Here is a 16,684-nt window from a genome sequence, read left to right on the forward strand (position 1 = left end):
CTTGTGTGTTCCTAATTCTCAAAGATCTAACTTTAAGTCTCTCTCAGTGCTTCACTCTCCTCTCGCTTGTGTCTGTCTCGCTCTCACCTGTCTTCTTCCTCTGTCTGTCTCTCTTGCTGTCGCCTGTCTCTTGTTTCTGTGTGTCTCTCTTTTCCTTTCTCTCCTTTCCCTTCCTGCTTTTCTGTGTCTCAACCTGCTTGTGTCTTGCCTTTCCTGCCTGAGGTGTGGCTAAATAAAAACCAAACATTGTACTAATCAACAGCATTTGATAAACGGCGGTGTAAAGGTTGATCTACTCATATTTGTTAAAGTTAACTTATGTTAATGTAACTTAATCTACTACTCAAAAAGAAAAGATTTAAGAGGGTGAAGGTCAAAACTTTACAGTGGCAAGGGAGTGGTAGGAAGTTTGGCATACAGTCCTTGTACCCACAAAATACACCTTTGTTACAGTACCGCAAGTAAGAGTCTTACAGACACACATAAACCTTCGGACAAAGGATTGTGTTTTCCTTAATAAGACTCTTTCATTATAGATGCATTTTTCTGCACTACATAGGAGATGATAAACACTGTGGTCAAGAGTATGTGTGTAGCAAGGGCTGGTGGCCCCTTAATGAAGAGCTGTCATATCTGGGAAGGGTGGTCAGTCAAAGATTTCTCCCAGCACACAGTTCCCAGGTATTGTTGGCCAAAGGAAGAACCCCCCATTCCTATGGATTGTTGGTCAGTGGAAATTTCCCCCCCCTACTAGGCGTTTGTGTTCAGTGGAATATCGCCCTGCCCCAGGACTTGGTGGTCATTGATATAATTTGCCCTTCATTAGCATTGCTGGTCAGTAGAATATCCCCCTCCCCCAGGCACTGGTGGTAAATAAAAAAAATCCCCCTTCCCTCCACCTTCCTAGGCATTAGTGGTCAGCAGAATGCTTTACCTGTGTCCTTTGCCGCTGTGTCATTGGTAAAGTCACCTACAGAGCTATGCAGACACTTTGAGGCAAGAGATATATTCACTTGGCAGTGCCTGCAGATCCGGAGGTGAGTGCTGGACAAGCATTCCATCACACTGGAATGCTTCACTCCAGGACATGGACCCTTTAAGGCATGGAGAGAAATTTTGTTAAAATACAGGGACAGTCCTGTGGGTTCCAGGAGGGTTAGGGCAGCGTTCGCCAACCGGTGGTCCGTGGACCCACTGGTGGTCCACGAGAAAATTTTGGTGGTTCCTCTGATGCCGTGCATGCTGGGCCATCATTGAAGTGGCATAGAGGCTCCAGGGCTGCCACAAGGAATGCGCGGCTCTCAGTACAGTGTGGGCTCTGCAGGAGGCGGGGCATCTCGTCAGTACCTGGACTAAGCAGGCTGCGGGACATAGAAAAAGTGAGGAGAAACCAGGTAATAGTGGCTCAGTTTGAGGGAAGGGGAGGCACGGGAGTGGTTGGAGGCAGTCCTGAAGCTATGGGGGGAAACAATTAATATTATTACTGGGGAAGGTGGCACCGCTTCCTCCCTCCACCAGCACTGTCACTCCTGCAGGCACACCAGCACCTATGTATGTATGTGTATATATACTGTATGTATGTATATATATATATATAGATATATTCATGTATGCTGCCATGTACTGGCATCAGGAAAGGAAAATTACCGATAGGTAAGTATACAATTTTCCGTTATATATGAGGAAACCAAATATTAGTGGTCCGTGGGATTTAAAATTATGAATTTAGTGGTCCATGAGGCCCGAAAGGTTGGCGACCGCTGGGATAGGGGTTAGAGTTCGGACATGTTTCAGCTGTTTGTTCATTTTCACTTGTTGTGTACCAGTGTGTGTTAATGTATGTTGTAATGAAAATTTTAACATGGTTAATCGTATTTCAATGCTTATTCTAAACCCTGACCAAATAACATTTACTAATTTAAAGCGTTGTGTTTTATATCCAATTTGTATTCATAAGATATTTGTTTTCACCTTTTTCATTTGTTGCTGTATCTCAGTCTGATCTCCTTAAGCTACTTTTCAGCAATGGCTGCATGGCATTTCTAAGGTCAAGTTTCCTGATGGTCACAACCCTGCCTGTGTAATGCATATTAACAGAAACAGCCACGCATAGTGTACATTTGAAACCCATGTGGCAGGGCGACCTTGCAGGAGTATAATTGGGAGACAAGAACAGAGCATTGTCCCCCTATAACAGGAAGTGCCTGAACAAGGATCATCATGGCAGGGCCACTAGGCATTCTATCAATTAAAGCTGCAGATTTAAAAAGACTGAAAACAACTTTTTAAATGCAGTTAAGAAGTTTATGTGAGAATTTATTGGTATGGTTTTGATCTACTATAATGTTTGTACATTACAAATAGAAAAAAATATAACTGATCCAACCAATATATCTATAAACAGCACTTCATATTAATACATGACATACAATTCTTTAAATTATGTTATATTTATTTAGTACAATGTTTTATTTGTAGAAGGAACCTTGACAATGCATTGTCAACCAAGAGATGTCCTTTGAGTACTGGCACTGGTTTTGTGCACCGTTCCATATTTATTCCACTTTGTCATAATGGTAATTTGGGTGATTTTCCCACCTATAACAGAAATATCAGAAAAAAAAGAATCTGGAGATGCTCACTGTGCACCCATGCCCAGTGCCACGCAAAGCACTCCCTTTTTACATGAACACGGCTCATCTCACTAATTTCTATGGATGGTCCATATTAATGTGGCCCCCAGCCATCCAGAGTAGTACAGATCCAACAAGAAAAATGAATGCACAGTGGGAGCTGGATGTGGCCTGGAATTTATCTGCAAAGGCTGTGTGGCACCAGGCAGGGTCACACATTGAAGAACCCAGGAATGGAGGAAAGTAATTAGGTAGGTGGCTGCCACTCATAGGGGTGGAGAAAACACTTAAAGCAAAACTTCAGTAAAAGAAAAATTGTCCTTTAAAACTCTGGGGCATTGAGGATACTTTGAACACAATTTTAAAGGCGGGCAGAAACTACCCTGCAGGTTCCTACCCATAGCCATTGCCAACTATTAAAACAGGATGGGCCTAGCAGGCACCCATCTCCATGTGCTTAAATCCAGTGGATGTGGCATCTTAGAAAATAAAACTTTTTTATACAGTTTGGATCTTTCTCTCTAGTTGGATCAGTTTTATTGGCAAAAATGCCTATGGATACCACCACCTCAGTAGATTGTCATACTATCCTAGTCTCAGGAGGTATGTTCTAATACATAAATCAGTGGTTGAGATGGAACATCCTAGTGGTCAGTAATGTCACCAGAACAAGTGTTCCCATTGGAAGATTTTCCATCTATTCCTGTTCTGATGACAATCCAATATTTGTGACTTCCTCTTTCTTTCACTTTTAGTGACAACAGTCACCAGGACAAACCAAGAGGGTAAACTTTCCAAACAGCAATAAAAACCTGACAGGTATTCTAATCCCTCTTTGCTCTATCCAAAACGGAAAAAACATTTTTGCTTCAGTTGTACTTTAAAAGCTCGCAGATGTCATTTGGCTCAACTACTCACACTTTGTATTTCCAGTAGCGGAGGTTTTTGTTTAGCCCATCAATGGCTTTCATGTCTTCTTCACTGAGCTGGAAGTCAAAGACCTGGCAGGGTGTAAAGATTACAGAAGGTTTCATATTTTGAAACTTTGCAGCTCTTTAGCATGGAAACTAACCACAATCCCATCTACAAACCAGAACATAAAATACAATAGCAGGTGTAAAGTAATAATTTACTCAAATTGTATTTAATACACTGTGCAATGTGTTGACATATACCTTGTGACATTCTGCAGTGCAGGTAAAATGTTGCAATGTGAGACAATATACAGTTTTTGAGACCACCAGTGGTGGCAGGCTGAAAGTGAATGGTGGGGGATATAGTGGCTGACGGCAGAGCAGTCGGTGGCTGAATGAGGAGAGGAGCAGCAGAGAGAAGAGATGCATCATGGGCTAGTGGTAAGCATAGCTAAGGGCTTAATATGGTGATGGAGTATGCGGAGGCACAGTATGTGGATAATTGGTAACCCTAATGCCCCAATGGGTCCAAAGTGGTTAATCGTGAGGAGAACTGGACGAGCAATGTATATTTCACCAGCAGATAACATCTTCTTTAAAACACCAGACAAGTGATGCTAACCAGTTGAGACCCTCTTTCTTGATAAGATAGTAGAAAGAACTAAGTAATAAACAGCAATTGGATTATTGACATCATTAAATTAAAAGGTTATGGATGTGAGCTATACAGGGCTGTTCCTATAATGAGGCAGCCTGAGGTGATTGCATCTCCTTGGGTCATGTGGGCGGGTGGCAGGAATTTTAACACTCTACGCAAACTAAACAACAATTCAAATAGGTGGATTCCCACTTGCTGCATTACCTGAAGATTTTGCTTCATGCGTTCGGGCTTGAAACTCTTGACGATAGCAACGCATCCCCTCTGAAGTATGTATCGGATAGACACCTGCGCTGGGCTCTTTTTGTATTTCTCACCAATTGAAATCAGGACGGGATCTTCCAGTAGACTGGGGCAGTCTGGATCCAACCTACATAGAAATCACATACTCATTGTCTATGACCATTTCCACTAGTTAAAAAGTAGAGCCAGCTGTCACTCACGCAGCTGGGCGGCTCCATACATAATTGTCCAGATCCGTCCCGGGTGCGGCGTCTCAGTATACCGCGACCTGTCGCTCGCGGTATACTGAGCTTAGGGTGACAGGAGGACGCTAGTTTGTGTCCTCCCGTTACCCCTAGGAGAACTATGGGGAAAAGCCCTGACCCCATAGTTCTCCTTTAACCTGAATACACCACTCCTCTAATGTGGGTGGCCTAGGAGACAACCATCTAAAGGCAATCAATTTCCTTGCTATACCCAGCAATCTTGTTATAATGTCACCACGATTTTCTTTAAGTGTACCTATGAGCTTGATTAAAAAAAAAAACCCCAGGAAGCCGGAGTCACATAATAATGATTCAGTTCACTGCAATCACATTTTATTACCAGTGCACCCCAGTACCCCACAAATCCTTGGCACGTAAGCATGCAGCAACCATATCTCTCAGTTCTCACAAGTACGATCTGCCTGTCCAAGATGGGCAGATCGTACGAGCTTTCAAACCAGCCCTAATGCGTTCCAGCCCGATTTGTTGCTGGAACGCACTGGATCGCATCCTGGCCAGCTCATTGAGTTCTGGGGTGGGAGGGGGTGTGGCGTTGAAATCAATGGCACAGCCGGCACACCCCCGTCCACAGTGCAATTGCCAGCACCGGAACGTGTGGCAAATCAATGCCTGCATTCCGGCCACGCCTAACTACATATAATAATATTTGAGCCCTGAAAAAATGGGAGATATCTGAGCCCCTGAAACGCATTGGTTGTTTTTAATGTCAGCTTGTATGAAATAAAACCATTGATAAAGACTTTTTTAGACTCGTAGTTCCTTGGTCTGTTGATCTCATTAGACTGCTTCTATACCTGGAATCTCTATTGGAGCATTAAAGTGATATTCTAAGCTATTCGAATGCTGATTAAATTACTTACAATGGATGCTGCTCTTTGATGCTTAAAAGTTTTAGTTTCCTGTAGTATCAGCTGGTCCCCTTGAACACTGGCCCTGATATCCTGTTTTAGGGTGGCTCCTTTCTCTTGCAGGGTCCTATGGATCAACGCTTGTGTGTGCTAGTAAGCTGTGTGTCTCTACAAACATTCAGGCACAGCAAGGCATGACACTCCTCTCCTCCCAGCTCCGCCTTCCTCCCTCCTCCAAACTAGTAGATGGACAGCTGTTGCAGACTGCTCTGTCCCTCGTGATCTTGTACTGGACAGGAAGTTCAGGGAAGCCGGGCTGAGAGAGTTGGAGCTGTTTGGAAACATGATAACTGTAAGTGCCTGGTCAAAAATACTTTGCTGGGCTATGTATGTTTGAAATGGATTCTTTATTGAAAAACGTTTGAGAGTTTAATACTGCTTTAAAACCTTTATAAAGCTTAGTTAAACTTTTGCAAAAAAAATATAGTAACTGATCTTACCAAGACGCCCCAGTGGGTGATCCCAGTACCCCATAGGCCACGAGAACGATATCATTTGATTTACAAAACTCCAACACTGTATTCTGATTGAGGTATGGATGACATTCCACCTGTCAGTAAAAACTTTGATAAATGAACTTCACACCCTATAGAGACACCTCATATTATCAATCTACTGTCTGCTCTATGGGTTAAAGTGGAACTTTAGCCAAAACCTTTCCTTCTAGCTTTGGCTAGGGTGGGGAAGGATCAGAAACACTATTGCTTTATGGCAGTGGTCATATCAGCTGCAATTTCACTTCAAAGTGTATGTTTTTTTAATACTTTTTTGGGGGTTGGGAATGGTTAAACCCCTGTCAAGTTTGACTATGCTGTGCATGCCCCACTAGGAATTCTTCCCTTCACTTCCTGTCCAGGAGACAAAACAGGTAGCAAGACCCAATCTCTGATGAGTAAGGAAATAACCCTTTTAGACGGCTTTACCACAACAGGTGTCCCCATTGGAAGAGCATGTTCTGATAACATTTGGAAACATGTTGGATTTCCCGGTATTACATAGTAACATAAAATCTGTTCTCATAAACTGTTATAAAGTTTAATTCTGTTGTAAAGTAGTCACCGCTCCAAGCTTGCTCTCGTGATGGACTACAATCTCAATACAAATAAGTAAAATAAACATGAGATTGTAGTCCTTCATGGGAGTGAGCTTGGAGCGGTGACTACTTTACAACACACACAGGGACCATGGGGAACAAAAGTAGCCACCGTCCAGAAGGAAGGACAGTGTCAGCACCAATTCAGAGATGATTTGAGGATCTACAGCCGAGTGATACACAAATAACATAAATTGTTGTTAATAGGGTACTTGAATGTATTTTTAAGATTTAACTCCTGAGTTTAGAGTCACTTTAATTTAGAAAATTGCTGAGTAGCTCTTTGGAATAAATACAATATAATCTACCTGATTGCAGACGGGTTTGTATTTCAGGTCCGGTTTATTAAGGATCAGCTCCATCTGTTGGCGGTTAAAGTTGGACACTCCGATGGATTTAACAAGTCCGGCATCTTTACATTGCTCCATCGCCTAGACCAAATGACAGTTAAAAGTTTTAATTCGCCTCTTGTAGCTGGGTAACTTCCATCCACAACTTCATATACAAAAGACACAAACATTTTATCCTCACAATATATGTTGTCAACAGAATATTATCACCCCCAGTTACCAAAGAGTAAATTGAGGTGAATGAACCTTTGTTCACTTCAAACATCCACTCATGTGGGGAATATAGGTGATGAAAGTGATATTAGAGAAATTAATTTTGAGACAAAATTACGAATTTCGAGGCAGACACCCTCAGTGTTGCTGAGCTCATTGAGTTTGAAATGTGTTTAAAAAGTTACAATTTTGTTTTCGTAGAATGTGGAAAAACTCAAACTCTTGCAAGGTTGTTATTGGTGTCTGTGTTCCCCTTGGTAAGATTTACTCCTCTGTTTGTCCTGGTCTCCATTGTTACAGAGACAAAAGTAACAAGAAATCCAAAATTTGAAAGTCGTTACTAGAACAGGAGGTGAGGGAAAATCTTCCAGCAGGGACACCTGTCCCAGCGACAATTGTCTAAGAGTGAAATTTGCCCCATTTTGTAGAAATGTCACTCTCACTTCCTGTTGTGTCTTCACTTCAGACTAAGGGTAGGAAAATCTCACTAATGGGAAACAGACAGCAAACAATAAACTGACACTGGCTTAACCCCTCCCTACTTAAAAAAAATGTTGCACTTTACATACACTTTAACCGCTAAAGGGAAATTCTTGGTTCTTGGAGGACGTGCTGCCGAACAAATGGTATTAATGGGGCTAGATATTGTATTCAAGTGTCTTTCTCTAGTTCTAATCAGGTCTTATGATGATTCAGAATTTTCTAATGGCAAATGTACTTACCTCCCAGACCTGTGGGTAGTCAACACTGTCCAACAAAGGAGCGCCTTTCTCGTCACTTGGGAAGAGGTTGTCTCCTGGCTTTAAAGACAAACATGACAAGCATGAACAGACTTGTGTAGTAAGTGTAGGTTACTTTATTTATAATACAATATTAAGCAGAATATTTTTTCAACATTGCATTTCTTCATCTTTGACCTCTCAGATGCAAAGCAGTTAGTGTTGGACTAATTTATTTCACATATATAATTTTAAAAAAATGTGTGACGGGAGGACGCCAGTTTGTGTCCTCCCATTACCCTTAGGAGAACTATGGGGAAAAGCCCTAACCCCATAGTCAGGCCCGGATTCTCCACAAGGCCACCGAGGCCCGGCCTTGGGGCGGCAGGGCGCAGAGGGGCAGCAGCGGTGTTCTTGTGGGGAAGTTGCTCTCTCTACATTTAGTCCTGCTTTGTACAAGTGAGGCAGCCGATTTTTCGTTTACATGTGAAATCGGCGATGTGTGCAGCCTTCTCCCCCTCCCCCCTGCACTTTGGTTCCAGCCACCGCCGCTGAGTCCCGAGTCTCTCACTGCAGTGAGCAGAGTGGCAGGGGTATAAGTAACCCTGCCGCTCCGTGTAGACTGTAGACAGTGAGAGGGGAGAGCTGTCCTTCTGTCACATGAGTTCCAGCACTCCTAAGAAGAAATAATTAAATACACAAATAAAAAGTGATAAAGTTTTTAAAAAATAAAGAAACAGTAAAAAAAATTTACACTAACCCCGCCATCTGGTTGCCATTCTCCATTGATGGGAAGGGGGGGGGATGGGTTGGCGGGGGGGAGGGGCGCATTGCAGAATCTGGCCTTGGGGCGACAGGGAGAGTAAATCCGGCCTGTCCTGCCCATAGTTCTCTTTTAAGTACATAGATGCTAAAGTAATGTACTTCCTGGAATGTATTACATCTCACAGGAATCATGGGACTCCCCCTGACAATACCTTTGTTTTTCTCCAGAAAGATGGCTCTGTTTTTTCAGGCCTCATCCATTTCTTTCCTGGACTGAAATATATTTCTGTTAGATAACATAATCATTGAAAATCAGGTGCCTCTCACCTTGTGGCTTGCAGCGGACAGTTTGAGTGATCACTGGCAAAGCTGAGGTAAATACTTATTTTTTCTGCCTGTAGCAGATTAATGGCATCACTTTTCCAGGGTGCACTTTTCAAATATTGTTTTTTAATTGCAAACTGTAGAGATTTATACGTATGTATGTATATACCGTATATATATACTGTATATAATTTTTTTTTGTATACTATGTCAGGAATTTATTCATGCAGAAATAAAATTCCTGATAGGTCCACTTTAAGAAGCGCATTTTAGAAATCCCGAATATGCTAACCACTGACATTTGTACTTGAGTCCAGATATTGGAACAATGGTGTCATCTAAAGACACATGTTTTACGCAATGCACAATAAAGCATGCTACATTACCTTTAAGCCTATGGGGTGATGTATAATAAGTAAATCAACATAATCCATCTGAAGAGCAGCAAGAGACCTTTCTATAGCCGGGCGAACAAGATGGGGCTGGTGGAACGTGCACCATAGCTGTAATTAAAAAAAAAAGAAATGATAGCGATCCATAAAAGTCATCGCCATGTTCCAAAATAACCATATTGCAATGTGTATATTATTGATGATACTAAAGGAGTTAAAGTGTAACCCAAAAGCAGAAATGTATTATATCACAGCTTAAAAGTTGTGGCTGCATTTTTTTATTTTATTTAGAGGATTATTCACTATTGAGCCGAGGAATATAGCCGTAGCTTCGGCTAATCCTTTGGCTCACTTCGGCCGCCGGAGCCCTTTGGTTTCGCTGGACTGAAGGACTGCTGTACAGGCTATTCAAAATAGCCCATACAGCAGCCAAAGGCAGCCGAGCCAACACACATATGCTTTGGCTTGTCTGAGCTGAACACACAGCTGAAACAGGGAGAATGGTCTGCCGAAGCGGACCGCTCTCTCTGCAAATGTAAACCAAGAAAGAAAAAACGGCATGCGGTACCCGCATCATGGGGCTGGCTAAACAGAGTTACAAATCTTTTGAAAATTAAACCAGATCACACTAATGTGTTTCCTCTATGCATTTATTTGCTTGCCTGGAGACTGCAAATGAGGATACCTTAGTTGTATAGAAGACATCTTCTCTTTTCAGATTTCCTTCCGAAAATGTTTCTTGAAAGGCCTGGCCAATGTTTTTCTCAGTCATATATATGTAGGCAGAGTCAATATGGCGGTAACCAACGCCAAGGGAAGTTTTCACGGCTTCTTTCACAGCATTTGTGGCAGTCTAATATAAAATGAGAGCAACTGATGTCAGATATAATTATAATTAATATAATACCTATTGCTGTCTTTGTCACCACTGAGGAGATTCTATTTGTCCTGGTGTAACTGAGACAGACAGTGATAAAATATTAAAGATGTTACAGATGTCTCCCAAACAGGAATAGAGGGTAAATCTTCCAATGGAGAGATTTCCCCTCACTTCCACTGTCTGTGGATCAGGAAGTAAAGGGAAATCTACCAAATGTGACACACCAAGAATTCGATTTGCACCTCACAAGCTCTACGATATGGCTCCCAGTTTATAACTACTTACAAAATATATCATTACTCAGAGCAACCAATCAGAAATCAGTTTTCACTAACACAGCAAAAGCAAACTATAATCTACGAGGTACGAGGGGCTGCTCCACACCCTTATCGCCCCCAGACTCCAAGAACTGATGAATAAGTCCTATATTTTCCATTGTATTGATCCATAGCTTAGAACATACCTGGTCCAAAACATCAGAGGTCTCCAGAACAGAGATGTTCATCCTGTTTTCTGCAATCAAGTCCTCGGGCAGCTGAGAAGAAAAAAGTTTGTACTACAATTAATGTAAATTCATTTTTAGGAAAAAGAAATGTGTTTGTTTCTTGCAGTTTGTATAATTAGCTAACCTAACAAATTCTGCGCAACCTTCCCTTCAAGGCATTTGACAGGTCCTGGCCCAAGCCAAGTGTATGTAGTTCCTAACAATAAACTTGTATTATTTGTGCTTTTTTGCTTTGATAAATATACCATGGAAAGTGTTATGTTATATTTTATGTATTACAGGTATTTATATAGCGCTGACAATTTACACAGTGCTTTATATACTGCAGATTCGCATTAGTCCCTGCCCTCAAGGAGCTTACAATCTAAGGTCCCTATGTTACATACATACATACACATACTTGGGACAATTTAGACAGAAGTCAAGATCTGGAAGGAAACCAGAATTCTTGGGAGAAACTCACGCAAGCATGCAAGGTGAACATGCAAACTCCTTGCAGTTAGTGTCTTGGCTGGGATTCACACCAGGGACCCCAGTACTGTGGGGCAGAAGTGCTAACCACTAAATCTGATTGATAAGTGCAAAAACATACCTGTTGATCCTGCCAGGAATTTTGTGAGCTGATAACTTCGCGCGTTTTTAGCCTGTTCTGTTATCAGTTACATTATTCCCAGCTATCTCTGAAGACTGCAGAATACCTCCACCCTATGTTATGGAAATAAGGAGAGGCGGAGATGCTTTTCTTAAGACCTAACGCACTTGTTGTCCTAGGCAGACAAAGCTGATCCTCCATAGATAAAGTGAGTGTTGTTGTGCTTAAGAGCAACCCCGCCTCCTCTTACATCACTGGTCAGCGACCTAAGAGCAGGCGGGGCCCGTCGATAGAAGAGGAGGCGGGGTCAGGGGACAGAAGAGGAGGCGGGGCCCGGCGACCTACGGGGGCGGACAGCGCTGACAGGTAAGAGGTGTGCAGCCCATCTGAGACCCTGCAGAGCCCACTATAGCGAGTCTATGGTGGGCTCTGCAGGGTCACTCTCAGGAGGGCTGTTTGCTATATCAGGTGGGCTCTGCAAGTGGCATAACTAGCAATCACGGGGCCCCATACAAAATTTTGCTATGGGGCCCTATGATTTCTAGTTACGCCCCTGTGTGTGATACAGCCCTGCCCTCATGGGGCTTACAATCTAGGGTCCCTATACATACACACACATACAGGGCCGATTTAGACAGGAGCCAATTAACCTTCCAGCGTGTCTTTAGACCCCGTTCACATTGAGCGATTTATCGCGTGGTAATTCCCTCGATATCGCGGCAAATTACCGCACGATATCGCGCTCCAATGCAATACAAGGGGGCAAAGGGTCCTGCTGTCGCGGGTCGTGTGTCGCTACAGCAGGACCCTTTTTGGAGCGGATTTAGCCACGATTCAAGCTTGCTCAATGCAAGCTTGAACGCGGCAAATCTCGCGATGTCGCGCAATATACAAATCGTGCAACAAACGCGCGATTTGCATATCGCGCAGTGGGAACGGGGCCTTAGAGTATGAGAAGAAACCGGAGTACCTAGAGGAAACCCATGCAAGCACAGGGAGAACATGCACTCAGTGGAACACACATCAACACATGAAAAAAGCTTGTATTACCATACACTATGTGTTAATGGGCACTCAGGGCCTGTTCACACGACGTCCGTTTTCTGTGCTGACCTGATCCGTACGCTCCTGCACTAAAAATGCATCCCAATGTATCCCTATGTGTTTTATGGGCTACAGTTCTCACGTGCGAGGTTACGACAGAAAAAATACTGCATGTCACATTTTGTACAGTCAGGAAGCGGACCGGAAACGTAAAACGCATCAAAAACGCACTGTACTGCAGCTAACATACTGACAGTCCCACTCAAGCAAAAAAAAAACATTATTTTTTTTTTAACTGGAACGCATCAAAAACGCGGCCAAAACATGGCAAAAACGCACTGCATCAGTAGCACCGCGTCTGCAGATCCGCACCTGATCAGGACCTGATATCATGTGAACAGGCCCTATGCTAACATTTTATCTGTGATTGGGCTACATCTTTGCTCTTTTTGCTACGTTACTACCTAAAATGTCAACAACAAAAAAGAAAGAAAAGTTGAGAGTTACTTACTACATCAGGGGTGAATGTCCCCAGAGCAATCACTGGCATGCTGTGCCCATCATTGAGAAGCAGGTGGGAGTCTCGGTGAAGTTTTGTGCCCTCGCCCTCATCCTTCTCGATTGACGACATCTTTACTGTATGCTATTCCCAGTGGACCCTGTATAAGAAGGCTGTTCCTTTCCCAAGCGTGTCTCCAGTTTTTTTAATGAGGTGTGGCTGCATCTAAATTAATAATGTGCGCCATATAACCAGTTTAACAGGATTAAGTGATAAAAATCTGTAATTTATGTTTTAAAGCCCTCTTCTGTGCATGACTAAAATTCTGACAAATGGCCATGTTGCTTGTATTTTGTATCATTTTACCTACGTGCCTATATTCAGTGTTCTTGTGTTTATTACATTCATACAGGCGGCAGCATTCACCACCCTCTGAAAACGATCTGCAGTGAATTGCTTTTTTAGAGGGTGGTGGAGTAGCAGCCACCCAGCGTTCATGAGGGGGATATTGTCACCTCCTGAGTGAAGATTTTTATTTTCTTTTAATCCCAGGGGGATTCTCTATTGCAAGGATCTCTATATATCGCCTGCTAATTGCAACATACTGGATATTTTTGCTGCAGCCTCCTGGTTTTACCACCCCCTTACCGCTCGTGTGAACGAGGCCCAACGGTTATGTGATTCAGCTACTAAGTAGCTACATTACAAGTGTCTGAAGTACATTTATTTACAGCAAAGTTCCAGAAACATCTCAGGCATGCTTCTTTTCTCCTGTTGGTCCGAGTAATGGGTGCCAGTAGTAGATTTAAAATAGAAGGTTTTACTGGACAGAGCAATATGGGAAGAAGGGTGAGGTGGAGATCAGGATATCCCACAGCACAATGGATTTCATTCTCTGAACTAGGCATCAGTTTTTCTAGATCTTTAAGGCAGTTTTCGGGTTGTTATCTTTCTAGTTACTGGCTGTGCATGTTGGATCCCTTCAGAGCTCAGGCTCCTTTGCAGTTGAAGTTCACTTCCTTGACAGGCATACATAGGAAGGTTTCTGTATCTAACTTCCCACTCAACCATCACACATGTGGGGGCAGAAGTAACTTAAACAATAACAACAATTACATAGATCTGTCTTTAGAAGGTCTTCAAAAGTCCTTCAAATTCCACAGTAAAAACCAGAACACCGGATATCTGCTAATCAGGCCTATTTGTTATTTCATGGCCCCAGAAAATAAATTTTTTACACTTGGCAGACCCAAGTAATCCACAAAGATTGCCCGCACTGACAACGAGCAAATGACCTGTAAATCACCCCTGCCAATAAAATCAGGTTCCAAATTTCACTCAGTATTCATAACTTTGGACCTGGGGGTGATACATTAATAACGACTAACGCCGCTTTGGGGGGGCACAGAAGCCTAAGACACACATTACCCCTTCTGAAGGAGGCATACATTACAGGTATGTCAAGTCTGGTATCTAGACAAAGCTAATTTCATTGCACACTGTAATCTATTGTTTAACAAGTGGTGATCTGTGAGTATATTCAAATATGGCTATTAGTATGAAACTGACAGTTTGTGAGAGGCAAATTAAAAAATCATAAAAACTTTCAGCCCTCCTGCTTCACCCCCCTGGGCCTTTCTGATTGGGTAGGGAGCTAGCTCAGTGACACCAACTAGAGCAGGGGTCACAAAGGATCCCCCCGCGTGACAATTGTGGTCTGCGAGCCAGTACTATGTGGATTGCAGCCAGCTGACAAGTCAGGTACCCAGTTTCAGACTGGGTACCTGACTTGCAGGAGCAGCTACACGATCTGCATCTCTGTCGGATGCAGACCGCATAGCTGCTTCTCTGAGGGGGAGGGGGGGATTGTATTGTTTAATATGTGCAGGGGTAGTATTTTTTATGGGGATGGGGGATGTATTATTTTCCTGCAGCAGGAATCCCTAATGTGGTGTTTAGAAGCGGCAGCTGTCACCCATTCAAGTTAACGATCAGGTGACAGCAGTATTTGATATGATTACATGTGGTTATGAATCAATCACTGTCCCTAGACACATCGATTGTGCATCCATGGAGCGTGTTTTCTAACCGCATGTATTCATATTACATACCATTACATGTGATGTGCAGGAGTTTCACATGCAGCTGCTCTCACCTGATCATTAACTTGAATAGATGACAGCTGCCACTTGTAAATGCCAGATTAGGCATTCCTGCTGCAGGAAAACAGAAGTTCCTGATGCAGGAATCCCTAATTGCACCTAAACGTACAGATATGAATAGGGCCTTATTGTGTCTGTATTATCGTCCGTAGTACCATACCAGATATAGATACATTTTATTTTGAAGTATGACATTTGGCAAGTGGCCCCCATGGAAGAAAAAAATGTGTCTAGTGGCCCCGAGTGAATTGAGTTTGAAACCTCCTGCCTTAGAGGGTGCACAAAAAACGACTGCACAAGGCAGCTGACAGGCTCTTGTACCATTAAGAAAAAGCTCTAATTTTAGCATCTAAAGAACTTTACATGTAACATCAAAAACCAAACTTTTGCCATTTCCTGCTTCATTGACGGCACTCTGTTGGAACCCATAGGACCCAGAACTTTGCTAGTACTTTCATTCGTATTCCTTTTTTAAAAATTTGGGTTACTGTTGTAGTATCTGTCTCTCTTTTATGTAACATCTTTTTCTGCATCTTTTTCTGCACTGTTTTTCATTAAAAACAATCTTTTAAAATCATTACAGGAGAACTTTGAGGTTAATGATTTACACTCATCCTCATAGTTAGAGACAACGTGTGACAAAGAAGATGTCACATGTCGACTCTATAGATCGGGAAGTGAGCGAACACATACCATCACTCGCTTCCTGATCATCTCCCTGCAGTTGGCTTTGCATCTAGATAGGCAGAGCCCGCTGTCAATCATCCAGCTCGGTTGATCGCAACAGCATTGTCGGGATCCGTTCCGGCTGGGGAACTCTCAGTATATTGCGAGCTATAGCCCGCTATATCCTACACTTTGGGTCATGGGAGGACGTTAATATATGTCCTCTCGTGACCCTAAAGAGAACTATGGGATAAAAAGGTTACCCCATAGTTCCCTTTTAAGCTTATCTCTACACCGTTAAAAAAAAAACGTAACATATCCTTGTCTCTGTAAGGAGCGCTACCATTTTATAAAACCTGTAATTTCCTGTCTGAAGGGGCAGTAGGCATCACAGGCATTGCTTATGAAATGGATCAGAACCACAACTGGGTTCACACAAGATATCTGCTGCTGTTCCTAATTTGTTGTATGCGGTGCACCGGATAAATCACAAACACAGGGTTAAGGTCTATGACGATTCTGCTTTATTCAGGGTGGTCTCTCTTTTATACACAGATAACATGAGAGTGTTCATCACACATATGCCCACATCTGTTATCTCTAAATGTCTTGTACTATTAAGCATGTTTGTTGACAGTAATTATGGGAATCAAGGACTCAAAACCTGATTTTACCTGGTCTCGAGCCTTGAACTCGTCTGGGACCCCCCTTGGGACTCCTATGGCGTCTATGTACACATGTGGGTAATGTGGCTACATGTGTGGTGGATGAGTTGTACCAGAACGTGGTCTGTGACTTGTCATTTCGTGTGATGGCTACTTGTTAAGCTCCCACCAACCCCATCAGAAAAAGGATATA

At 42.8% G+C, this 16,684-nt stretch overlaps 1 protein-coding gene across 2 annotated transcripts; it reads right to left on the reverse strand.

The window, feature by feature from the left end:
- Window positions 1-2,514: 2,514 nt before the first annotated feature.
- LOC108799290 (aldo-keto reductase family 1 member C23-like protein) lies at window positions 2,515-13,112 on the reverse strand. 2 transcript variants are annotated; one of them, XM_018571137.1, is made up of 10 exons: window positions 13,011-13,112; window positions 10,822-10,893; window positions 10,164-10,331; window positions 9,473-9,589; window positions 8,001-8,078; window positions 7,024-7,146; window positions 6,063-6,172; window positions 4,410-4,575; window positions 3,552-3,634; window positions 2,515-2,598 (listed from the first exon to the last, which is right to left on the reverse strand). In XM_018571137.1, exons 1-10 carry the CDS (start codon window positions 13,047-13,049, stop codon window positions 2,556-2,558), a joined length of 999 nt encoding a protein of 332 aa, XP_018426639.1. In that variant the 5' UTR covers window positions 13,050-13,112; the 3' UTR covers window positions 2,515-2,555. The 2 variants fall into 2 exon arrangements, with proteins under 2 accessions (XP_018426639.1, XP_018426640.1); XM_018571138.1 differs by lacking the exon at window positions 7,024-7,146.
- Window positions 13,113-16,684: the final 3,572 nt, after the last annotated feature.

Source organism: Nanorana parkeri, unplaced genomic scaffold (genome assembly GCF_000935625.1).
Source record: "Nanorana parkeri isolate BGI_ZX_2015 unplaced genomic scaffold, ASM93562v1 scaffold1686, whole genome shotgun sequence".
Classification (NCBI taxonomy): Eukaryota; Metazoa; Chordata; class Amphibia; order Anura; family Dicroglossidae; genus Nanorana; species Nanorana parkeri.